At 44.7% G+C, this 27,288-nt stretch overlaps 1 protein-coding gene across 1 annotated transcript in view; it reads left to right on the top strand.

Moving 5' to 3' along the window:
- Positions 1–19,347: 19,347 nt before the first annotated feature.
- LOC133379166 (elongation factor 2-like) overlaps positions 19,348–27,288 on the top strand; it is a 35,307-nt gene continuing 27,366 nt past the window's right edge. The window contains exon 1 of the mRNA XM_061613880.1: positions 19,348–19,561. Coding sequence (XP_061469864.1) covers positions 19,559–19,561 — 3 coding nt within the window. The 5' untranslated portion in view covers positions 19,348–19,558. The remainder of the gene's footprint in view (positions 19,562–27,288) is intronic.

A 27,288-nucleotide genomic window follows, 5' to 3' on the forward strand; every position in this document is an offset into this window, starting at 1 on the left:
TGGGTGCGTGTGCCTGTGACTCCTTCCATTCAGGATTTAAAGGAGCAGATGATACAGCATCTTCCGGGAGGGGGGGGGGAAGACAGCGGGAAAAGACATTCATCCTCTTTCTTTTTCAAGTCCTTACGAGCCATCTCAGCCTGGGCTAATGCCTCATCGCGCTCCCTCTCCATTTGTCTTAAAGAAGAAGCCTACCTGATTTTTTCTGCTATTGCATTCATTTGTTCATGGCCAAAATTGTCACAATCATTTCTCCACCCTTCATTCAAATCCACACATTCCTTTCTAAATGCTTCAGTCAAACTGATGCACTCTCTTTCAAATTTTTCATTCCAACTGGCTTGCTCTCTTGCAAAAGCCTCTCTTTCCTGATCAAATGCCTCTACTGCCTGAGCCAACTTACTCCTTGACTCCTGATTTTTCTTGTGTTCTTCCTAGATCTGACAAATCCTGACATGCATTATAAAGTCCTCAAGCAGCTGCAGTACTTTTAATTGATTTTGAGGGTTTGTACTCTTTACAGTATCCCTCATTTGCTTCATTCATTGTTTTTATAGGGTCATCCGTCTTAAAACACTCATCATCCCACACGCACCTTCCTTTCTTAATCAACCATTTCTCTATTTTCGATAGGGGCTCTACTGGACTCATAAAGTGTTTTGTTCCCTCCATGGCTGCCACTTTTGCCATAAGTTTAGAAATTTCTAACACCAAAAGCCAAATGCAAAGAGTGAAACAGTGTACACACAAACAACCAAACCTAGTCTCAAAATAAATTCAGGGATGAGCCACCTTCAAATGCCACATTCCCAGATCAAGCCACTCATGAGTAAAGCTGTTGCCACCAGCTTTTTCTCCTAGATTGATTCTCAAAAGGAAAAACAAGGGGGGTATCTAAAGGGACAGGAACCAGTTAGGAATCTCTGCCAGCCAGAGCACTGAACCTTCCCAGTGCAAATCCCATTTCCGCCTTTCCCAAATGCCTAGCACTCCCCCCCCCCCGCTCAAGCTACTTGCAAGGCTTCGTTTTTTCAGATTTGTTTGGAAGGGGAGGGAGACACAAGTGTTATCAAGAGCTTTCAAAATGGATGGGACCCAGTTTAGGGAAACTCCTTAGAAGCTTCTGGCCACTAGTGGGTTAACCTTCTTTATCCAGTATCAACTTTGACTAAACGCTGTGCCAGAATTTCCCAGGCATTTTAGCATGTGTTTTTAAATTGTTTTAACTGTTTAAATTGTGTTTTAAATTGTTTTTAAAAGATGTGTTTTAAATTTGTATATGTGTTCTTAGTGTTTTTAGGTACTGTAAACTGCCCAGAGAGCTTCGGCTATGGGGCGGTATATAAATACAATAAATAAATAAATAATAAATTGCCACCACCTTTTGCCAAAGTTTTGTTGCCAGGGACAGAAGGGGAGGGTGATAACCATGTGCCAAGGAATCTCTATACCTTAACCTCTGAATTGTACCACAGCATTTAAAGGACATTTCCCTGCTTATTTTAAACCAAGAGACGGCAAAACATAGTAACAAAGCAAAAGGAAACCACACACATTCCAGACACATTCAGAACTCGGCTACCTGTTTCCCTGGATTGCGGGACTGTTCACACGTTACTTTATTTCCCTCAACCGTTGCTGCCCACATTAGTCTCCACCAATCTGTTACGACACGTGTCCTTGGGAACCTGAGTGTGTGAACTTGCCACCCACACATCCCATGAAACACACCTCCTTGAGAGGAGGGGGATCTTTTGCTAGGGATAAAACAAGCACTTTGCCCTGAAGTGTGCCAAAATGGTACATGTATAACCCAAGAAATGCAGGTCCAAACCAGACTAAAGCAAAGCTTTCTTTTATTGAGAGAAAAGAGAAGAATAGCATTACAAAATTACTGGGTGCGTGGCAGCATTAATCATTAATATCCTAACCCATTCATAACTTTAAATTATTTTATTTTCTTTATTTATTATTTGATTTATATCCCGCCCTTCCTCCCAGCAGGAGCCCAGGGCGGCAAACAGAAACGCTAAAAATACATCATAAAAAGACCTTAAAATAAATAAAAAAACAACATTAAAAACATTTTTTAAAAAAGCTTTAAAAATATCTTTTTTTAAAAAAAGGGTTAAAAACATATTATTAAAGAAAACATATTAAAAGCAATTCTAACACAGACACAGACTGGGATAGGTCTCAACTTAAAAGGCTTGTTGAAAGAGGAAATTAAAGAGATCAAAGGGCCCTATTACTATAAAGAGTGACAGGTAGGAGAGATTACCTATCCTAGGCCCAGGGGTGGGCAGTGGAGTGCAGCTGAAGGGGTGTGGAAGAGCTCTGACCCCAAATCAGGAAGGAATCCGTTTGCCCCAAGGCTTGTGCTGAGATACAGAATTCCTTCCTGGTTCTCTCCCGCCGTCTCTTGTTGCGTTCTTGGAGAGCGTTGTTACACGTGTTAAGAGCTCAGATCGCCATTACCCCCCTTTTCCCACTCAAGCCTCTTTTTAAAAGACTCTTTTTCTCTCTCCCTCCTTGCAAAGGAGGGGTCTGGGTATGAGGTGATTGTGTGTGTGTGTGTGTGTGTGTGTGTGTGTGTGTGTGTGTGTGTGTGTGTGTGTGTGTGTTTCTAGCTGACATTGAGAAACTCAGGCTACTTTTTTTCTAAACTTTCTTTGAACAATGGGATGCTTCTGCTAGGTGTGAGGGAAGTCTGTCAAGGAAGAAGATAACATTTATTCCAGTTTCTTTTGGTTATTTTTGTTGCTCACAGAATGACCTTGTTACACAGTACCTCAGGAAAGCATAACCAGCAATACAAGGGGTGTCTGGGGTAGGACTTATACTTCAGCAGGCTCCAGGGCCTTGCACCTCATAACACTGGTCTGTAGTTCCCAGTTTCCTTCTTTTTGCCCTTTTTAAAGATAGGAACATTAGCCCTCCTCCAGTCATCCTGTACTTCACCCATCCTCCATGATTTCACAAAGATAATAGACAGTGGTTCTGAGAGTTCTTCAGCCAGTTCCTTCATTACTGTAGGATGCAGTTCATCAGGCCCTGGAGATTTTAACTCGTTCACAGTAATTAGATATGCCTTGACCATTTGTCTCTCAATCTCAGGCTGCAATCCTGCTCCTTCAACTTGTACTTCATGTTTGCCAGGAGAGTCATAGACCCTCTTTTGGGAGAAAACTAAGCCAAAGTAGGAATTGAGCACTTTTGCATTTTCTTTATCATCTGATACCATTTTGCCATCTTCATCAAATAGCTGAACTACCATTTCCTTTCTCTGTCTTTGACTTTACTGAAGAAAGGTGTTTTTGTTGCTTTTAGTATCCTTCGCTAACCTCGGCTCATTCTCAGCTTTAGCCTTTCTGATGCCATCCCTGCAATTCTGTGCTACCTGCCTGTACTCTTCCTTTGTGGCCTGCCCCTCCTTCCACTTCCTATGTGTGTCCTTTTTTGTTTTCAGGTCATCTCTGAGCTTTTTGTGAAGCCACACTGGCTTTTTCTGCTGTCTTCCGCCTTTTTTCCTTGTTGGAATTGTTTGCAGTTGTGCCTTTAGAATTTCCTGTTTCAGAAACTCCCCACCCATAATGGGCTTCTTTTCTTAGTAGCATTGCTTGCCATGGGACCTTACTTGTCATTGTTCTAAATTTGCTAAAATTGGCTTTTCTGAAGTCCAGGGTATGCGTATGGCTGCATTCAGCTTCTGCTTCCTTTTAAGATCAAGAACTCAAGTATAACATGGTCACTTTCGCCCAGAGTTCCCCTAATTGCCACTTCATCCACTAAATCATCTCCATTGGTCAGAATGAAGTCAAGGATAGATTATTGTGATGGGCCCAGCTCCATATAGGCTTGACATATGCTTGTAATTGCTGTAGTTGCTAACAAAGTCTGCTTAGTTTATAGCTTGCTGATATCATAGTATGCATACATTGCAAAAAGTTCAAAGAAGGATTCCTTCCCCCACACCCATGTAAAGTAGTGAGTCTCTATGAGAGTTTTGTAGCAAAATGAAGAGAAATAAGGTGTCTGGGAATGCAGCCAACATTCCATTATGTTTGTAAACATCTTAGACAGTTGCCGTAACACCACTTAAGGTGTTCCATTTATTGGAGGTCTGAGACATTGCCACCAGAAACACCAGGGGAACACATCTAGTTATGTTGACTGGTAAAGCCAACTAGTTGACAAAAGGGTTAGCTGGTCTCACTTGCTATCTCTAGCAGGTGGCACATAGAGAAGGCAGCTGATAAGGACATGGGAAACTGCCCCCTCTCCAGGCTCGGCCTCCAAGAGGTCTTCTGTATCTTTAAAAGTTGTGCAGGGGGAAGAGAGAATCCCACCTTGTGGTTTTTCCCATTACAATGTTGCAAGAACACCTGCACTTGGCTGACTTTCTCTTCTCCTAAAGATACAGGATCAGTCTCTGGCCCTGAACCTGGCAACCCTACTCTGTGATCTGAGACTGAAAATATTTAGGAAAGAAAATTTTATAACCAGGTATTATAACCTCTAACCATTTATGGCACCTAGATTAAAGTTTTGTCGTATCCAGGCTGGGACTCAGGAACCAGACCAGTTTGTGAAAGCAATTCAGTTTTTATTAAAGTTATATCCAGACATAGACTACGTCGTCTCATGAACTTCAATGACAAAACATAACCTGCAATATGGATGAAAGTTGACAGAACAAAATACCCTTTCCCCCCGTTCCCCTTTTAAGGGGGCTTTCGCGCGTGAATTCTCTCACTCCGCCTCAGTGTGGCTTCCTCCCGCCCCTGCCTTTGTCTTTGCCACCTCTTTTGCTGCCTCCGAGTACGAGGGGAGGGGGGGCCACCGTCTCCCCTTCAGAGGACTGTGACTCAGGTATGGGTGAAAGAGGGGGGGGCAATGCTTGAACTGTCTGCCTGTTTATTCTGGCTTTTCCCTGGATCAGGAGGGGGTGAATCCCCCTCTGCCCCTCCTCCTTCTCTAACTCTTCTGAGCTCAAAGAAGGGAGGGGAAGCGTGGGAAGTTTATTTATTTATTTTTTATTTAATTTAATTTATATACCGCCCTAAGCCCGAAGGCTCTCTGGGCGGTGTACAAAAATAATACCTGGTCAGTCAAAGACCCTCTTTACATACCTACCTACCTTGTGGCATTGGTGCTGCTTCCCCATGGCATTACTTTATTGTTTGTATACCCTGGCTGACTGAGCTCAGTGTGGGGTATGTGTATGAATATTGCAACCATGTAGGTGGGGCCAACCGAATAGAAAAGATCTGTATAATCTGAATCCTCTCACATGACTGTAATTCTTATGCATGTTCCCCAGCAGTGTGGGGAGCGTTGGGGGGGGAAGTAGCTCTAATATTTGGGTGTGCATGCACCAGTATGCATACATGCACAATACCCTTTGTTCCATATAATCAATGCATTTAGTCATCAGAAATTCTAGCAGGAATTTATGGGCTGTTCAAGGTAATGATTTTGGATATTCTTTCAGGATGCCCAGTTTGTGCTTGGTGTAATGATCACTTGGTTCCATCCAGTATAATGTACTGAGTGTTCGCTGTCAATCACCTAGAACTCACAGCCATAATGAAAATGTAACTTTGTGGTTGAAGAAAAGTCACGCACTGACTGATATACTGCATTCCTTGCATCGTATCATTTGTGCAATGTTTTAACCAAACAAAGTGGACATTGCATTCTGTAGTCCTTTCACTCTCAGGGTATGTGGCTATGTGTAACACTTGTTTAGTTTTCAGAAAAGACAAAGTAGGCCCAAATAGCACAGTGAGAGAGAATGCTTAACCATAAGTCTTGATTCAAATGACATGCTAAGCCAAACCTTGGCTTAGCTCAGCGCAGCATGACAGTAAAAAGATCTGGGTGTAGCAAAGTGGCTGCAAGCTCCTCTCCTGGAGCCCACATATTCACATGGTCTCAGTAAACCATAGTTTGGTTTATTGTGTCATGTGAACCAGGTCACTATCATGCACTGACCATAATGATGAAGAAAAACAAACACACTCTGTAAAGGCAGCTGTGTCTGTCTGAGCTTCAAGGTCTCCGCTCTCTGGGAATCCCTCCTCCCCTTCTGTTTCTGTCTCAGACAATTCTGGCCAAATGACCCCCTCCCCCTCCTCATCCGAGGAAACCTCAAGGCCCCAATCCTGCATCCTGACACCATCTCCTTCCCCAGGCTGTGTTCCCCCCCACCCTGTCAACTTGGGGAGATGAGGGAAACGTAGATGGAAATCTCGTACTAAGTCCGGAGCATGCACATCAGTCTCATGTTCCCATGACCTGTCAGCTGGCCCGTATCCCTTCCAGTGGATCAAATACTGTAATTTATTACGCCTTCTCCTTGAGTCCAGAAGATCTCTGAAAATATCATTCATGAACTTCATGAACACTCCAGGTGCGCCCGAAAGCCCAAAAGGCATTACTAGATACTCAAATTGACCATACGAGGTATTGAACCCAGTTTTCCATTCATGCCCCTCCTTCATACGAATCAGATTATATGCCCCCCTTAAACCCAGTTTCGTGAAGACTGTTGCAGACCGCAGCCAATCTAATAACTCCGGAATCAGGGGCAATGGGTAATGGTTAGGTATGGTGATTTGATTTAAGGCGAGGTAATCATTGCAAGGTCTGAGTTCACCTCCTTTCTTTTTTACGAACAGCAAGGGAGCCCCTGCAGGGAATTGTGAAGGACGAATAAACCCACGCTTCAGGTTTTTCTCCAGAAACTCCCTCAGAGCGACTCTCTCCGGCTCTGTAAGGGAATAAATCCTGCCAGCTGGAATGCTGGCTCCTGGCACTAGATCTATTGTGGAGTTGTACGGACGGTGAGGCGGCAAAACTTCTGTGTCTTTTTCACTAAACACGTCCTTAAAGTCCTCATATTTTGAGGGGAGGGTCACCTCTTTCGTCTCCTGCACAGCCCCTGCCAGAACTTCAGTGGTGAGTGTTGGCTGACAGTTCTCAAGACAATACTGAGACGTGAACCATACAACAGCATCCTTCCAGGCTATTCTTGGATCATGCTTGGTCAACCATGGCATCCCCAGGATCACTTCAAAGTTCGACAGATCTGACACATACAAGGACAGGATCTCTACGTTCCCCGGAACTAGCCGTTTGTTTTCAGTATTCATACCCCAGCTCTCAACAGGGTAAATCTCAAGCCAGATTACAACAGGTGGTTGCAATTATTATAATCATCATAATCAATAAACCAAATCTCAAATTTTAATGTTTTATGACTCTGTTTTTATATTGTACGTCGCCCAGAGTGGCTGGATAGCCAGCCAGATGGGCGACTGATAAATCCAATTATAAATAAATAAATAAATGAATAGAAATAATAAAAATAATACATACACATGGCCCAGCAGCTCTTAGTCCTCTAGGCTTGATACATGAGACCAGAGTGTTTTCTTTCTATACTGTAGCCCCAGGGCAACTGGCAGCTGGAGCCAAATGTTCTTTCTGGCAGGGAGGTGGAAGCAAGTTCTCTGCAGTTGCTTCTTCTCTGCCCTACAGATGAATCCAGGCAGAACAACCCCTTGCTGTGATGTTCATACTGGGAGGCAGGGGTTGCAGCCTCCCAGTGTGCATCAGATGGGGCCAGAGCATGCTTGTCCTGAGGTTGCAGAGCAGAAGGCAATGCTTCAAGCATGCATTCATTATGTTAACTTTGTTCCGACTGTCAGATCCATAGCTCTCCATACACTTTCTTGCAGATGTGAAGGTGTCATGGTGGTGCCCACCATATCTATAATCCAGGGACTACTTAATTAAAGGATTTATCTTTTACAAGAGGCTGGTTAAAACAAAAATGTCACTCTCACACATGACAGGCTTGAAGATAACCTGAAGTACAGTTATGCTTATGACATCAACTCTGTAGCTGCTGATGTCACAGAACCCTGGCTTCCTGTGGACCACTGCAAGCCATGGAGAGCAAAGGCGGGCAAGGAGATGGGGTAACTGGTAAGGAACAGTAGAATGGACATTGACAAGACCAGGTGGCGGGAATTGGGCCTCACCCCCAGGCAGCTTTCCAAGAAGATTGGGGTCACCTATTCTATGGCTGAATTCATCACACAGAGCTACCGCATACCAATTCAGATCAAAGGCCCACAAGCTGCTTGTGCCTGTTCACCTCCACGTAGACGGAAGTGCCCCAGGAAGAGCCAGTGTACATACAACAATACATACAAAAGCAGATGTGAAGAAGCGCCTGGTTTTGTAGCCTCATCGACATCTTGCGGCAGAAAGGAGGAAAGATCCGAGGAGGAGCTGAGTGGCTGTGAAGGTCCTTCTTCATCTTTTGCTTGGACCAAAACAAAAGAGGTATATGAGTCAAAGGGCTCTTCGTGCTCCCTTCCAAGAAGTAACACAAGCAACAAAGACAGATGTAGGAGCACCACCTCATGTTGTTGCAACAGCTCCTGTGGGCAGCAAAGCAGCAAGGCCACAAAATGTTCAAAAGGAAAGAGAAAGCAAAAGCATGGAAGAACAAAAAATGAAGGGGTTATATGTAAAGCAACTGTCAAATGCAGCTCCACGACACAGCCCTGCCCAAAGAAACGCAGAATGGTTCCTACAGACATCCACCTAAATCTACCTTTAAATATATTTCTGGATGATAAGGACAGCATAGATTTAGGAGACGAGATCCAGCTGTGCAAGAAATGGAAAAACAAGAGTACAGCTGTCCAAGCACCATCCATACATGAAGACGACAACTGTGGACTGACGAGCAATAAAAGTCAAAGTCCAGAACAATCAGCAGGGCTATGGAAAGAGGAATCAGATGATCAAGAGACTGAAATGGAAGAATGTGTCCCATGTGAAGATTCGAGTTCAGAAGAAAAGGAGTTTGGTGAGGTGGGCTTGGCAAGTCAAGCAAGCAGGGGCAGTGGCCCCTAGTTAAACATACAGTAGGGCCCCTGCTTTACAGCGCTTCTCTTTACAGCGTTCCGCTAATGCAGCGGTTGTCAGTTGCAGAAAGGCCCCGCTCTTACAGTGCTTGTTCCGCTTTTACAGGTTTTTTTGCCGTCGGGCGCCATTTTGGTCAATGTTAGTCAATGGGTTCCACTTTACAGTGGTATTCACTTTACAGCGGGGGTCCAGAACATAACCCGCTGTATGAGTGGGGCCCTACTGTATATTTATTAATACAAAATAAAACCCCAAACAAGTCATTCTTTTATACAGAATACTGAAATAAGCATAGCTGAAATATGTCAGCTGACCCCCCCAAGAGCTTAACTCCTCCAAACTCTTTCCTTGCATTTCCATTCTCCCTCCCATCTCATTGCCTCTTCTCCATTTTTCATCTCCACAACTGCCAGTCTCACTCCACCTGCCTGACAATCACTCAGGCCCCAACCAACCCTTCATCACACTCCTCGGTTCCCCAACGTTTTCCCTTGTGGGCAGCATTCCAAGGGCTGCATGCCAGTGGTGGTTGGGACCGGAGGCAGAAGTGGGTGGAGCAATGGATGTGGCTCTTGCCTTTCTACATTCCAGCCATGTAAAATCCACAGATTTCTGCACACACCTATGGGTCTATCCAGGCAAGCAGGGGGCGCTGTCACAGTTGAAGGGCACATTCCAGCAGGGCTCAAGGAAGATGAGGAGCAGGAGCAATGGCTGATGTGGCCTAGGGAGAGGAGAGTGGCCTAGGGATACTCCCAGGGGCCAGGTAGAGAGGCATGGAGGGCTGCATTTGGCCCCCAGGCTTGAGGTTCCCCACTAAGTAACAGGACTTAGGAAAGAGTAGAAGCAGAAAGGCCAAGAATTAGAATATTATAGAAATCAATTGTGGAAAATGTTAAGAGATGCACTAAGCTGTCTCCTTGTCCTTCCTTGCTTCTCCCATTGCAGTTTCGCAGCAGATCAACAATATTTCCCCATCACATGAGGTTAGTATTTGAGAAAATAGAACAGCGGGTAGTAAATCCCTCGGCACCGTCTCCTCCCCAAGCAGAAGGCAATGTCCATTCATGGTGTTTGTCCCCCTGGGATTTCAACCTGTTACTCTCGTAGCTTTCTCAGTTCCGCATTCCTAGATGCAGAGAAGCCCTTCCCTGAATTCACAGCCTGGTAATAGCCACTTGCAGCAACTTGCTCAAGACAAATGTTTCCTCCTGTGTGCTATTGACACTTACTCCAAGACCTGCTAGTGGGGCCAGAAAACACTGGCCTATTCCAAACATCTTGCTGCCCAGGCGATTGTGGTGAGTGAGAGTCTGCATGAAAAATCCAGTGGGGAGGTGGGCAGGAAGCCCGGGGATGGGATCTGAGGGATATTCTGTGGATGAAAGGCCTGTGGGTCTGGCTAAGAGGAATGTGCAGGCATTTGGCATGGAATTGTCAATTCCGGTTGAAATGAAACCCTGATCCTAGAGTTTGGGACTGGAGCAACCCTATCCAGTTACCTTGGCCTCACTTTATACAAACACCAGTTTAGGTATCTGTGCTTCTTTAAGTTTCCACTGCCACCAATTCACTCAGAATACTTTCAACACCTCCTAGTAGTATGTATAGTAAGCTTAGGCGTGAGATGGACACCAACACTAGAGACAGGATAAACCTTAAACTAAGATTGTTGGTTTATTAAAGGAATACTATTCACATAAGGGGATGCTGGTACTTTTATTGGCGTCTTAAAGGTGCTTGTTGACCATTTCTGAAGACTCAAGAGATGCCGTTGCTGACACCAGCCTCTAAGTGGCTTTCAGCTCAAGCCAATTTCCTTAAACCTGCAAGCTGAGCAGGCCGTAGCCAGCTGGGGAGGACTAGCCTCAGAGGGAGGCAATGGTAAACCCCTCTGAATACCGCTTACCGTAGGGTTGTCATAAGTCAGGATCAACTTGAAGGCAGTCCATTTCCATTTTCCATAATATTGATAATTAATGACCACCAGGGGGCCACACTTTAAAATGAAATGTAAATAAAAAAGGAGAGGATTCCATACCTATCAGACAATCAGAGTCTGCTGTCCCCCAGACCAATCAGAATGAATTCACCTGATTGCGGCCCCACCTAATACATTTTCAAAGGCACAGTGGGACAAGGAAGACTCCAAGGGGAGCAGAACTCACATTTCCCTCTTCCATCTCTCCAGCTTCTTGAAGCCTAAATATAAAATGGAGCACTAGTGTACCCTCATACATGTAGTTTTCTGTCCAGTGTGCCAGGAAACAGCTTGGGATGATGATGAGCTAAATTCTTACTAGCCCACCTGTTTGATTGTTATATTTGAGTTCTCATTTGTATTTATATGGCTGTTTCTTCTCCATCTCCTTTAAGCATTTGATGTACGTTAAAAATCTGTTCCCTCTTTTTTTCCCCCTCCTTGGCACATCCTCTCTTGTCATGAATCCATGGACTGGATCCACTTCTATGAAGATGGTCTTCACACCATTAGGACTTACAAGACCTTTTTGAGCTCATGCACCGTTAGGGATCTTCTCTCAGAGGCCCCAACCATCAGGAATTTCTTGCTACTGATGAACATACATGTGTTGATGGCCTCGGGGTTTGTTTCATCTAAAGAGAGCTTGCCAGGGAGAAGCCACCACAGGGCATTTCATGTTTTGTCAGGAGAATCACCCATGGTCACTGTGCACTCCTCAGGCCCTTCCCCTCTTGCCAGGCAAGCTGGACACATGGAATAGCATAATCCTTCACCTCTTCTGATAAACAAAGAGACAGCATTGCAAGGCCCCCTTGTGGAGTAGCCAGAGGAGAGCCTGCGATGCAGACCTTAGATTCAGGGCTAGATCACCTGGGAGGACATGGTCCTTTTTGAACAATTGAAGACAACAAGCAAGGGGTCACTCTCTGCTAATGGAACAGACTCCATGGTGGGTGGCACAGGTCTGCCTCTGTGGCCCAGACCAACCCCCTGAATTTAAATTTGGAAATTTTTAATTATGTTTTATTGTGTACCGTACTGTATTTACATCCGCTTGTATTTTAATCTGTTTTATTATGCTGTACACCGCCCTGGGAGCTTATTGCTATAGGGCGGTCTAAAAATGTAATAAAATAAAATAAAAAATAAATTCTGAGGTGCTTTTTCCTCCCAAAGATGTCCTGAGATGTAGCACAGGCAGCAATAACAAGGATGAAAGAAATCGGGCAGCCAGCAGCATTAGTTCACTGCTGGCGTCTGTATTAAGAATCCCCAACCTTCAGGTATATCACCTTTCTGTCTGGAATCGTTACATCCCACTTTATAGCCCCAACAGGCTCTCAAGAAAGCTTACACAAGATTCTTATGGTAGACATCCCATTCAAGTCTGGAATCAGGAAGACAAATCATGTGGTGTGTCCCTGTGGTGCCAGGGTTATTCAGGTGGCATTTCCTGCCTCTTCTTTGGTATTTCCCTTCGATCTCTGCCTGCTACGCTGCAGGGCCCACTGTGGTCCTCTGGGACAAAAGTCTAGAGCTGAGCAGCTGGGTTTTGCTCAGAGGCAAGTTTTCGCTTCACATTCTTTCTCTGTCGTTATTCAGTTTCTGTGTTGTCTTGTACCCATTATTATTATTATTTTAATGTCAAAAAGGCATGTGATACAGCATTTTCTTTCCTCTACAGCAGTCTATAGTCCCTTCGGAGCTGACCAAACAGAGAAGGTAATATCCACACCCTGGATGCAAAGAATGAGCCAATGAGGCTCCCTTTCCATAATAAAGCCATCATCTGGGTGGGGTTCTGAGGAGGGATGTCTTAGCCGTAATGTGTGTGCCCGAGACAGACGTCCCATGTCACAGAGTTGTAAAATCCCAGCCCTGCCACAGAGTAAACATGACTCTTTCTCTGAGGAATACAACCCTTTCTTTTGCCTGCAGGCTTGGAAGTAGTCATTACCCATCCTCTGTGGGATCCACGACACAAAATCCAATCCCTAAAGTCGTCCTTTATTTATTTCATATGGACAATGACACTCCCACTCTTTTGCAAAGTCTGGCTTCAGCCCCAAGTGGAGCTGGTGCCAACCTGGACCCTCATTCCCTTCAGGGTGCCACCTTTTATTTCCCAAAATGCAGTGCCCCACATCAATGCCAGTCATTGCATGTCAGGAAACAAAAGATGGTGGCCACCCAGCTATGCTCCCCACCTCCCACAGTACTGAGCCCATAAGCAGTGGGGGTGGAAGATGGGGTGACTGTGAGCTGCCATGTTCTTGCTGGCCCCAAATGGCAGAGGCTGGCAGCCATTGCTGATGGTCCAATGTTGTTGTTGGTAGCCCCAGAGGGGTCACATTGAACCCAGTAGCTGCACAAGTCTGGACCTGGTTTCTAAGTAAAATATTTAATTTTATTTTTTTCCACCCTGTTACCTTTGGGTGAAGGGTGGGGTATAAATATGGTAAATAAATAAATGAATAAAGCTGGCATAATTCAGCCTCTTTTCTATCCAGAGGAAATAGTCATTGATGATTTAGAAGATTATGATGATGATATCTGAGTGCCCTAGACTGGGTCCAAGTCTTCTGCAGCAGCGATGAAGGAGGGACCATTGCTTGTTGCTGATTGTGTTGTTTTTGTTAAAGAGAGAGAGAGAGAGAGAGAGAGAGAGAGAGAGAGAGGTGTAGTGGTTAGAGTGTTGGACTACGACCTGGGATACCAAGGTTCGAATCCCCACAAGGCCATGAAGCTCACTGGGCGACCTTGGGCCAGTCACTGCCTCAGAGGAAGGCAATGGTAAACTCCCTTTGAATACCGCTTACCATGAAAACTCTATTCATAGGGTCGCCATAAGTCGGGATCGACTTGAACGCAGTCCATTTCTATTTCCATTTATATATAATATTTTTATATTATAAACGAAGTTTGTTCCAATTTTGCATTTGCCCTTCTTTATGATCCAAGTTATCTTGTTAGATGATGACAGCTTGGGTGGGTGTGAGTGTGATTTCAGAACCAGGGGTTCAAAGGGATCTGGATCAATTTTTCTTCCAGGTAAGATGCCAATTGGGGCTGTGTTTGTCCACCAGGGAGCTGCAGCATTCTCCAGAACAAATGAGCTGCTCAGATGGTGGCTCAAAACCAGGGGTGGGGAACCTGTGGCGCTCCAGATATCGCTGGACTCAGCTCCCAACAGACTTTGTCAGTATGGCTAATGGTTGGGGTGATGGGAGTTGGAGTCCAGCATCATCTGGAGTGCCACAGGTTCCTCAGCCTGGCCTAAAACTAAAAAGCCCCAAATGTAACCTTTCCTTATAAGGAAATTGCTCCAACCCCCTGATCATTTTGGTTGCTCTTTTCTGAACCTTTTCCAGCTCTACAGCATACCTTTTTGAGGTGCCGCGACCAGAACTTTACACAGTGTTCCATGTGTGGTCACATCACAGGCTAATACAGAGACATTATGATATTTTCAGTTTTATTTTCAACCTCCTTTTTAATGATTCTCAACATGGAACTCGTCTTTTTTATAGTTGTATTTAACTACCATAGGTAACATTTGTTGGCCAAAGATCTCCAGAGTTTCTTTAAGAAAAAAATAAAACCCATCCTGCAAACTGAAAGTTCCTGTTGTTCAGAGAAAAAGATGAGTTTGGGAAGAATAAGAAATCAAAATGTTAGAAAAAATGGGTTTTTCAGACCGTATGATTAGTTCCAAAGACTGTAGCAGCAAGTTCCAAAGTTACTCCAGTACTCCACTAGTGCAGACACTTGCACATTGACATGAAGGATCGAGGTTTATAAAAGCAGAGATATGCCTAACTCAAAATCCCTCCCCTTTTTGATCAACCACACCCTCCTAACTACAGAGGTTGAGACACTGTTCCATTTCTCCATCCAAAGTAAAATTGGGACAGGAAGTGTGCCACAACCAGAGGCATGCCTCATTAATTGGATTACCAATCCCAGGGCATCTGTGTCTTCACTCAGCCACTGTTTTTTTCAGAATAGCTGTTGTAAACTAACAAGATAAGTTAAACACCATGGCACCGTCTGTACTTTTCTGACCTTGTTGTTTTTACAGTTCTACCCAATCAGCTATGTATGTACCTGCAAATCAGGATTACACTTCATGCATTTGAAGAAGTAGACTTATGTATGACATAATACATTTGCTAGTCTTTAAGGTATTCAAGACTGTATTGTCACAAGGTCTCTCCTGCTCCCTATGCAATCCCAGTCCTGGGCCCAGAAAGAAAATTAACATCTCTTCAAAGTACTGTTTTGTTTTGATTGTAATATATTATAATAATTGCTTACTCATCCTCAATGGGCTTCAATTATCTTGCATAAGCCCATATAAAATTTCCTGGTCCTTTAATTCTGAAAGATACATGAGGCAAAGACAGAGGAAAAGTCGAAAGGATAAAGAATTTATTTATTTATTTATTTGATTTATATCCTGCCCTTCCTCCCAGCAGGAGCCCAGGGCAGCAAATGCTAAAATCTGTGTGCAGACAGCCAAAGGAAGAAATAGGTTTCATGGTGATATTTAGATTTATAAAGTAAGCAGCGTTGCATGGAACATCAAAACTAAAGGTCAGAAACTTGACCACAAAAGGCAGTCCTGTTCCTCCACCTGCACATATGTGCATGTGCACACACACCTTTTCCCACCCCCTTAGCTGTGTTGCTGTATAGTGTATGCACAAAGAGGACAGGTTTTTCCCTCCATCAAACAGAGAAAATAAACCCAGGAGTAGTCTGGAGAGATTTTTTTCTCCTCTTCCTCTCCCAAACCAGCAAAATATTATTTTGGAGTAGTTTGCCACCACTTGAATTTTTTAAAACATATAGTAAGTGGGTCAAAAGGGATGTCGGCACATGCAGTCCTCTCAGTTGGGTCAGCTATGCCTCTATATGGATAGAGAGGGAGACTCCTCACTTTTTCTAGTATGGGATTATACCCTGGATTTGAACCAGCACCCCCGTGCATGTGGAAACCTGAGCCTCTCCACTAGGCTAGGGTTCCTCCTGCAGCCCACATTGGTCCATGTTGCATTTTTAAAATAATTAATTTAAATACTGCTTAATGCCAAAATAGGGTTCTAAGCAGTTTACAAGTAAAAAAACCAGTTACACAAAGATTAAATATAAACTTCCATAATTGAAATATGCAATAAAACAATCCAATTAAAACACATTTGGGGCATTGTGCTCCCCCTCCCCCAATCCTGGGTGGAGTGAGCCCAGGATTTCATGGGTGTCATGACAGCAGAGTGGCAGTATATTGCTTAGGTATGATTTATGTATAGAATTGCTCAGTAAATCACATAACAAACTGTTTCAATAACCAATACAATAATGCTTAGTTTCTGACACTTCACTGTGGCAGAATAAACTAACTGTAAAGATGGCATTAAACAGCAAGTCACAATTCATTTTCCAAAATAGCAAAAAACGAACACAAACATCAACAGAACACAGCAGCAACAAAAAATAATACTAACTACAAATCCAGTACAACAGATTCAATAAAAATGTTAAAATGTACCTTTTCAGCCAGTTTATTTCTACCTATACTATATTTTTGTAAGTGTTCATAAGTAGCATTACAGGTGAGGCGGTGAATGGGGTCAGAACAGCGGTGGCAAAGCCTAGAGAAGTGGCTTGTTCTCCTTGATCTCTCAGCGACTTCTCTGATACTGTTGGCCATGGTATCCTTCTGGAACATCTCAGGGAGGTGGAGGTTGGGGGCACTGTGCTTCAGTGGTTCCACTCATATCTCCAGAGCCGCTTCCAAAAAGTAGTTGAATGAATGATTTATTATGGTGACAGACCACAAGATTAAAAACAGTACAGAAAGCCACAAAAATTAAAATACATATAAACACAACTGCTAATAATTATTACAAACCAAATAAATGCAAATTAAGTAGTTCTTTGATCAGAAGGCTGGCAGCATTTTTTCCTAATCTGCATTGTGGTAAAAAATGTTGGAAGTGGGGCAAGAGCAACTCCTGTTTTGTTCTTTTGTTTATGTTCCAGAAGGGAGATAGAGTTCGGGTCCTCCAGATGGATAGTCTTGATTACCTTTACCTGTGATGCTCTGACTGACTTCCTTCCGTTGCTAGACTGATATGTCTTTAGGGAAGCTTATCTGCCCCTCCTCCTTCCGCCCTTTCCTCTCTTCTCTTCTTCCACTGTCCAAGAGAAAGGAGACACCTTTGTCTTTGCTCTCTCTCTCCTAGCCATGAGGGTAACTCCCACGCCTGGGCATTGTGCCTCCAACTTAGTTAGTTAGTTAGAACTAGGTACGTCTTTCTATCTACAATGTATTTCTATAAATAAACTAGCTTTTCTTATTTTACTAAGTCTTAAGTCTCAGTGATCTCAATGCAAGGTAAAAGCCTGCTTTCTTAGATAAACACACACACTGGCACACACGCATTTCAGACTGCTGTTGTTTTCTGCTTAACAAATTTACACCACAACAAAAAAACTTTGCGACACTTTCAGTAACAAAAGATGACACATCCCTTAAACAGATCAAAGCCAAATTTGGAGAAATACTCCTAGGCAAGGCAGTTAATAAGGGGAAACCAAAAAGTAGTTATGGGAGGCTATTATTCAGCACCATGGGAATTGTCCTGTTGTTCCACTTGTCCCCATGCTATTTAACATCTATATGAAGCCACTGGGAGCTGTCATCAGGAGATTTGAAGTGAGGTGCCATTAATATGCAGATGACACCCAGCCTTACCTCTCTATTTCATCTGAATCAGGATAGGCAGTTGAGGTGTTGAACTGATGTTTGGAAGCAGTGATGGTCTGGATGTGGGCCAATAAATTGAGGCTGAATCCTGAAAGGCAGAGGTGTTATGTGTCAAGAGGCTGAATCCTGAAAAGACAGAGGTGTTATGTGTCCAGAGTTCTCATGTCCAGGAGGTGGGAAGATGACCTGTTCTGGATGGGGTTGCTCTTTCCGTGAAGGAGCAGGTCCGCAGCTAGGGGGTACTCCTTGATTCTACACTGTCACTGGAGGTTCAGGTGGCCTCAGTGACTAGGAGTGCCCTTTTCCCTCCACTTGATTCACCAGCTTCAGCCCCTTTGGGCCACAGTGCTTCATGCTCTGGTAACTTCCAGACTGGATTATTGCAGTGCACTCTATGTGGGGCTGCCCTTGAAGACGACTCGGAAACTTCAGCTGGTCCACAATGCAGCAGCCAGATTACTGGCTGGGGTTCCCTTTAGAACTCATATAACCTATTTTAAAACAGCTGCATTGGTTGCCAGTTTGTTTCCGGGCTCAGTTCAAGGTGCTCATGTTAGGGTTTAAAGCCCTAAACAACTTAGGTCCTAAATATCTGAAAGATCGCCTCTGTCCATACAGACCCTCTTGGGCGTAGTCCCTCTGGACTAGATGGGCCTTTGGCCTCATCCAGCAGGCTTCCACGTCCTTATAGGAACATGCCAATTGGTCCATCTAGCTCAGTTTTGTCTACATTAATTGGCAGTGGTTCAGGCAGGGAGTCTCTCCCAGCCTGACCTTGAGATGCCAGGTATTGAACCAGAGGCCTTCTGCATGCAAACCAAAAGCTCTACCCCTGAGCTACGGCCCTTATCCATATATATTCAATTTCATATCAATATGTGTGTGTGTGATGTGCCTTCAAGACTCCTGCTGGGAGGAAGGGCGGGATATAAATAGATAAATAGGTCAATTACGACTTATGGCGACCCTGTGAATCAGCGACCTCCAATAGCAGATCTTGTAAGTTGAGGTCTGTGGCTTCCTTTATGGAATCAATCCATCTCTTGTTTGGCCTCCTTCTTTTTCTACTCCCTTCTGTTTTCCCCAGCATTATTGTCTTTTCTAGTGAATCATGTCTTCTCATGATGTGTCCGAAGTATGATAGCCTCAGTTTCATCATTTTAACTTCTAGGGATATTTCTGGTTTAGTTTGATCTAACATCCAATTGTTTGTTTTTTTTGTGGTCCATGGTACTTGCAAAGTTCTCCTCCAACACCACATTTCAAATGAGTTAATTTTTCTCTTATCCGCTTTTTTCACTGTCCAACTTTTACATCAATACATAGAGATCAGGAATACCATGGTCTGAATGATCCTCACTTTTGTGTTCAGTGATACATCTTTGCATTTGAGGACCTATTCTTGTTTTTTCAAAGGAAAAAACATAACAGCACTTGAGATACACATCTCACTTGTTACATATGCAGAAGTGTGCGCCTACTTTCACGTGCAACATGCTGGGGAGCATGCACCGACAGTCCTAAGGCAGGAAACCTGCCTTTGGGAAAAGGGTGGTGGGTTTTGGCGGAATGAAAAAAAATAACAACACAAGGCCCTGCAGAACTGCGCTGCTCCGCCGTCATAGCAACGCCAGGTTCCGCCCCCAATCCCTCACAGAGTCGAGTGTGAGGCTGCAGGCCATAGACGCCGCTCCGAAGGCAAGAAGGCCGCCCCCTAGCCTCTGAAGGGTCCGCTCTAGGAGACTGTGGTTTCCGCCGTCTTCTCTCGGCTGTCAATCCTCCTCGGTCTCGGCTGAGGCGGCGGTGATTCCTGGGCGGGGGGGGAGCGGAAATATCCAGAGTCATCCGCCAAAATGGTGAGCGATTCCCGGGGGGAGAAGGCTCGATACCCCGAGGGGGGAGGCCCGGAGACCTGCTCGCGCCCCCATTTTGTGACGCAGACGCCCTTCGTTTCCACACAGCCTCATCTTTCCTGACTCCCCCCGTCCCCTTCACCCACATCGACCATTTTTTTTGGGGGGGGAGAGAGACGCCATTATGGCCCCCTCCCCTGTTCCCGCCAGGCTCCCTTGTAGGGTCTCCGTAAGGGAGACCGGCAGGGTTGGTGTCAGGGACAGCTGCCCCATAGGATTGGGGTGAGGCTGGGTTATGCGTGGGGAGGGAAGGCTGCAGGAGGACCACCTCCCAATTTGGGCCCTCTTATGCTTATTGGGGTTGCTTCTCCCCCCCTCTCCCCAAAATGTTCCAGTCACCTCTGATAGCCCATAATAGGAATTTAGACGGTGCTGCTTACCGTAGACATTGTGTGTATGGCCGGGGAGGGGGGACGATGGGGAACGGCTGGGTCTTAAAAGCTGCTGGGGCGATCTAGATGTGCAAGAATAAAGAAACGAGCCCCTTTCCAGAGATGACATTTCTCCAGACCTCAAAGCTTTCCTCGTGTGTTTTGTCTTGAGAGTCTTGCTAAAAGGCTTGAAGCGATTGTGTAACTGTCCTGTTTATCCTATTAAAGGGGATCTTCGTTGTCTCTTAGGCTCACATTGATTATATATAAAAAATTGTTTCTGTTGTTGTTTTTAAAGGTTTTCTCTACAGTGGGAAGCGGCAGAAGGGGTTTTGTTTGTTTCTGTCTGCCATCCAGACTGTGTAATCTGTTTTATTTATATTATTTTGGCCAGATCATTTTTGACAGCAGCAGGAAAGGAGAAGGGAATATGTTTGTTTGAAGATCTGGACATCTTCCTCTTTCGTACATTGTAAATGCCATCTCTAATGTGGCAGCTTGTTTTCCCTCCCCTTCCCCTTGTTCAGGTAGCAAGGGATTCTCTCTCTGTGTGTGTATACACATACACACACTTCCTCCTGTGTGTGTGGTAAATAACTGTGGTGCCTATTCATTGCGGTGATTTGCCTGGTGCCACTGAATACAATGACACTGTGAAGCGATTTCAGGAGTGCAGAATCTTAGATAATGAAAGAAAGAGGACAATTTTTAAAAAATAAATACCTTCATCTCTGCTCTTTTGTGGTAGTTCTGTACTGTGTCCTACAAAGATCAGCTGTGTCTTCAAGGTGGGCATCTGTATACTGCAGTAAGCACTGAAAGAATGTGTGTGTTGGGGTGGTTTTATTTTATTTTATTGGCTAGCTTCCCTCTCCTCCCCCTCCCCTCCCAGTCTTTAAATAGCAGTAGAATGTAGCAGGCATTTTTAAAGAAATGCAGCCACAGTCACACTTTCAACAACAAGGGGAGACTGAATGATGGCAGCTATTGAGAACCTGTTCATGCTCAGTATTTGTATAGTGCAGAAGTAGCCAATGTGGTATCTTCCATATATTTTGGACAATATCTGTCACTGTCCTTGGCTGTTGGTCATGCTGACTGGGAATGATGGGAGTTGTAATCCACTACATTTGGAGAGCACCATGTTGGCTGCTCCTGGTATAATGCATTTCAGCTGTTCAACGTGCTTCTCTGTCTGTCTGTCTGTCTGTCTGTCTCTCTCTCTCTCACACACACACACACACAATATCTCAGTAGTCCTTAGAATAAAGCTATGTGGTAGGCCAATATTATGATCCTTATATCTCTGATAGGGAAAGGAGATGAGCCTTACAGAAAAAGCTGCCTACATGTCCTTAAGGCACATAGTTGTCATGGAGGAGGTAACATTTGAGCCAGGAACTTACTTGATTATGCTCATCCTGTGGGTGTTACACTTAAGTAAATCCAATGAGTTAAATGGGGCTTACTCCCAAATAAGTGTGTTAGGATAGCAGCCAGTAAGTTACACCAGCACTTGCCAGAAGGTTTGCCTGGAAAGGTTTACCCTTCCAATATATTAATTCCTTGGTTATTTGTTAGGGTGCTTCCAGACAGAAGTTTTTTTTTGAGAGCCAAACATAATGATTTGGCACACCCGGTTCTGACAAGCCATTTGGTATGGGTGGGTTTGGCAGTCCTCATAGTGATTGCTACTCATCCAAATCCTGCGCTGGTTCAGCCTTCCCTCTTGGTTCCAGTTAGCTCTACGGTGCTCAAATCAACCAAGTAGAAGGCTGCTGTCTGGGCACAAGCTTTTTTTATTCTTTGTAAGCATACAAAACCCAAAGTTATTTCTTTTGAACACTTTGCATTTTTCTCTACCAGTGTTGTGGGAGATATATTTCCCCTTAGGATTCAGTAGGCCCCAAACATTTTCCAGAAGCATTAAAATGGATGGATGGATGGATGGATGTGGAAAGAGTGAAGGAGGAAGGAAAAGTGCATCCTGTGTAGTAAGGCCGGAGTTAAATGTGGGTCCAAGTCTGAAAAAATCCCAGGCTACTGGACTGACCCCTGCAGCTCATTACTGTTTAGGTATACCATGTGCCCTATTGGGACAGAACAGAGAAGAGAGCAATGCAAGGGTAGAAGTGATCTGGGCACCTTTTCTGCCCTTTTGTTGCCCCCGTCTTTGATGCTGATCACTCTCCTCAATGTAAAAGACAAGCCAAGGCACTTGAGCCTCCTCCTTATCCTTTGCTGTGCATTGAATTTGGTAGGCTAGCTGGGATCTGATATGGTAAAGAGGTACAAGCCTAGCAGCGATCTCAGGTAAGGGAGGGTTCAGCTGCCCTTCTCCCACTCCGCTGCTCATAGGTTAGGAATTTGTTGATCTTTGCTCCAGGCTAGGGAATGTTGCTTACAATTATTTATTTATTTATTTATTATCTGATTTGTATCCAGGCCCTTCCTCCCAGCAGGAGCCCAGGGCGGCAAACAGAAACGCTAAAAACACTTTAAAACATCATAAAAAGACCTTAAAATACATTAAAACAAAACAACGTTAAAAACATTTTAAAAAAGCTTTAAAAACATCTTTTTTAAAAAAGAAAGAAAGGGGGGGTTAAAAACATATTATTAAAGAAAATATATTAAAAGCAATTCTAACACAGATGCAGACTGGGATAGGTCTCAACTTAAAAGGCTTGTTGGAAGAGGAAAGTCTTCAAAAGACTTGGGCTCCTGCTGGGAGGAAGGGCGGGATATAAATCAAATAAATAAATAAATAGGTGCTGAAAAGATAACAGAGATGGTGCCTGCCTAATATTTAAGGGGAGGGAATTCCACAGGGTAGGTGCCGCCACACTAAAGGTCCGTTTCCTATGTTGTGCAGAATGGACCTCCTGATAAGATGGTATCTGCAGGAGGCCCTCACCTGCAGAGCGCAGTGATTGACTGGGTATATAAGGGGTAAGACGGTCTTTCAGGTATCCTAGTCCAAAGCTGTATAGGGCGTTGTACACCAAAACTAGAACCTTGAACTTGGCCTGGTAGCAAATGGGCAGCCAGTGCAGTTCTTTCAGCAGCGGGGTGACATGTTGGTGATACCCTGCCCCAGTGAGCAGTCTCGCTGCCGCATTTTGCACCAGTTGCAGCTTCCGGACCAACCTCAAGGGCAACCCCACATAGAATGCATTACAGTAATCCAGCCTGGAGTGCGTGGACAACAGTGGCCAAGCTATCCCGGTCCAGAAATGGCCACAGCTGTCTTACCAGCTGAAGCTGGTAAAAGGCACTCCTAGCCACGGAGGTCACCTGGGCCTCTAGCAACAAAGATGGATCCAGAAGCACCACCAGCCTATGAACCTGCTCTTTCAGAAGGAGTACGACCCCATCCAAAGCAGGCAACTGACCAATTATCTGAACTTGGGAACCACCAACCCACAGCACCTCGTGTTTTGCTAGGATTCAGACTCAGTTTATTGGCCCTCATCCAGCCCACCACCAGCAGTCAAGGGCTTGCACGGCCTCTCCTGATTCAGATGTTACGGAGAAATAGAGTTGGGTATCGTCAGCATACTGCTGACACCTCGCCCCAAAGCTCCTGATGACCACTCCCAAGGGCTTCATATAGATGTTAAACACCATGGGGGACAAGATGGTACCCTGTGGCACCCCACAGCACAACTGCCAGGGGGCCAAAATACAGTCACCCAATGCTATTCTCTGAGAGAGACCCTGGAGATGGGATCGGAACCACTGTAAAACAGTGCCTCCAATACCCATCTCACCAAGTCGACCCAAAAGGATACCATGGTCAGTGGTATCAAAAACCGCTGAGAGATAAGTAAGAACAACAGGGCTGCACTCCCCGGTCCTTCTCCCGATAAAGATCAGGGTTGACCAAGGCCGATTCAGTCCAATAACCAGGCCTGAACCCAGACTGGGATGGGTAAAACAGAGCTTGGAAAAGTTACTTTTTTGAACTACAACTCCCATCAGCCCAATCCAGTGGCCATGCTGGCTGGGGCTGATGGGAGTTGTAGTTCAAAAAAGTAACTTTTCCAAGCTCTGGGTAAAAATAATCTGTTTCATCCAAAAGTACCTGCAACTGCTGCGCCACAACGCTCTCAATCACTTTCACTAAAAAGGGGGTATTTGCAACCGGTCGGTAGTTGTCACAAAGCAATGGGTCCAGGGTGAGCTTTTTCAGGAGTGGTCAGATCACCGCCTCTTTCAAGGTGGCTAGAACCACTCTCTCCCACAGTGATGCATTGACCACACCCTGGATCCACTCGGTCAAACCCCCTTGGCAAGTTTTAATAAGCCAAGAAGGGCAAGGGTCGAGAGGACACGTTGCTGGCCGCATCATCACAAGCACCTTGTCTACTTCATCAGACCACATCAACTGAAACCGTTCCCAAGACGTTGCAGCAGACTTTGCACTTGATATCTCATTGGGGACTACAGTAGATGTAGAGGGGGCATCAAGACTGCTATGGAGGCGAGCAACTTTACCCTCAAAGTACCTTGCAAACAATTCACAGTGGGCCTCCAAAGGGTCTAAAACTCCATTTCCTGGAGTTGATGTCAACAGACTCCTGACAATATGGAAAAGCTCCACCAGATGGCTACTTGAGGATGTGATGGAGGCAGAGAAGTGGGCCTTGTTTGTAGCCCTCACTGCCACACAGTAGGCACGGTTATGATGTTTTACTCGTGCCTGATCAGCCTCACAGCACGTCTTTTGCCACTTGCGCTCTAGCTGTCGTCCAGTCTGTTTCATTGCCCTTAGCTCACTGGTGTATCAAGGTGCAGACCAGGCTCCACAATGCTGGAGAGGGTGCTCGGGGGCAACCATGTCAAGAGCCCGACGTGCCTCACTGTTCCACAGTGTGACAAGGGCTTCAGCAGGGTCACCTGCTGTATCTACTGGGAACTCCCCCAGGGCATTCAGGAATCCAGTGGATTCCATTAGGCTCCGGGGGCGGACCATCTTAATCTGTCCACCACCCCTGCAGGGAAGGATCGGAGCCGTAAGTCTAAACTTCACCAGGAAATGGTCTGACCATGACAATGGGGTGACATCCATCCCCCTTATCTCCAGACCACCCCTTCCTCCATCTGGAGCAAAAGCCAAGTCGAGGGTGTGGCCTGCCCTATGCGTCGGGCCAGTGACAACTTGAGACAACCCATGGTTGTCATGGAGGCCATGAAGTCCAGAGCCGGAACACTAGAGGCAGCCTCAGCATGGACATTGAAATCACCCAGCACTATTGTTCTGGGCTCCTCCAACACCACAGCCGAGACAGCCTCCACCAGCTCAGTCAGAGAAGCTGCTGGGCAGGAGGGTGGACGGTACACCAGCAGCAACCCTAGTTTACTGTCTCCTTGGCCCGACACCAGGTGCAGGCCTTCACAGCCAGCTCCAAGGCAGAGTGCTTTCCTGGTGATAGAGATGGAAGTTCTGTAGACTACAGCAACTCCTCTCCCCCCCCTCATCCCTGCAGCCTGTGCTGGTGTTGCACCGAGTATCCAGGTGGGCGAAGCTGGGCCAGATCTACTCCTCCCAGCTCACCCACCCAGGTCTCAGTAATTCATGTAGCTTGCTTATAAACCTGCTTTTAAAGCTGCCCTGGGAATTCCATTTGGCCTTTGAGGGTGGGATATAAATTTTGGTTAATTAATTTACTATTTATTTATTTCTAAACAACCAAGAATTCAGGGAGGATTACTGAAATTAAATAACACATTTTTATTTATTAATATGTCTGCCAATTAATCTCCAAAGATGGCTTACAAGCAAATACTAAAATAGCATCTGAAAAAAACCCTAAAATAAGAAGTAAAAACAAAGCAAAAAAAAAGCGAAACACAGCAAGCAGCAAATCAAAAATAACAAAAAGGTCCATATTATATCCAATTAAAAAACTTGGGAAAACTATAGATTTCAGTCAGTGACTAAAAGGTAAAAGTGGGTGCCAGGTGAATATGTTTGGATCAGGCATTGCATGGCAGCACAGTCACCTCAGAAAAGGTCCTGTCTCAGATTATCACTCGCCTAACCAACGTTGGTTGAAAAAAATCAACTAATGGCCGGGATTGTGCAAGAGAAGGAGGTCTTTTGTTCTGTACTTCAAAAATGTATCCCTGCCACTAGTAGGTTCACAATGAGAAGAAGTTGCCTTGGAGTAAAAACTCTGATGACTACAAGATTTATTGCCTCAGCCCTCTCATCTAGCTCTCCCCTGTGGTTCATTTAAGGTTATGACTATACTTAATCCTTTCTCCTGCTCCCAGTGCCTGACTTCCTAGCATAGGCGCATCAAACTCAAATGGATTTGAGGTCAAAATGCCCACTGAGCAAAGATGCCCGTAATTTTGCACGAAAAACTTCACCAGGTTTGATGGGAGAGCCCTTCATCAGCCAAGTCCAGTGAACCATCCTTCCATGTCTTGTGCCCCTGAATTCTTTTTCCAGCACCAGCTGCTTCTTGCTCCAGGCTTGAACACACACCAGGAGCTTGGAACATGCTGTCGAAGCTCCTTTCCATTGACTTCAGTGGGGCTACTCTAGTGTGACTAAGGCTGGATGCAACCCATAATCTCTTACTCTTTTCAATAAGCTGACCATATTGTTGAGGATAAAGCCAAAGAGAAGAACTGTTTGTTGAATCACTCATGGTCATGAAACCCTTATTGAACACCGTTAGCAATTATAACAGTGTTTTTTTTTAACGAATTGCTTTGTTCCTCAAAAAACTAATTAACTAATAGTTTTTCTAATTAGAATAAGGATTTTCTAACAGTAAATAATGTTGAACAATAAAATGTTCCTCTAATAAAGTTGATGCTTTAGAAATACTTGTCTGATAATATTTGATCAGTAGGATATTTTTGTATGTACATTTTCAGTCTCTCTTGGGAGGGGAGTTTGCTGATGATACTAAATTGTTCAGGGTCATTAAAACAAAAAGTGGTTGTGAAGAGCTCCAAAAGGATCTCTCCACATTGAGTGAATGGACGATAAAATGGCAAATGCAATTTAATGTGAGCAAGTGTAAAGTGATGCACGTTGGGGCAATTTTTAAAATGTCTATAAAAAAAATTAGATATATTAAAATCTTAATTTCATATACACTCATAGGGCCTGAACTGGCCATGACGATCAGGAATGAGACCTTGGGGTCATAGTGGATAGCTTGATGAAGATGTTGACCCAGTGTGTGGCAACTGTGAAAAAGGCAAATTCCATGCTAGGGATCTTCAGGAAAAATAAAACTGTTCATATCGTAATGCCATTATACATATCCGTGT

This window comes from Rhineura floridana, chromosome 1, assembly GCF_030035675.1.
Source record: "Rhineura floridana isolate rRhiFlo1 chromosome 1, rRhiFlo1.hap2, whole genome shotgun sequence".
Classification (NCBI taxonomy): Eukaryota; Metazoa; Chordata; class Lepidosauria; order Squamata; family Rhineuridae; genus Rhineura; species Rhineura floridana.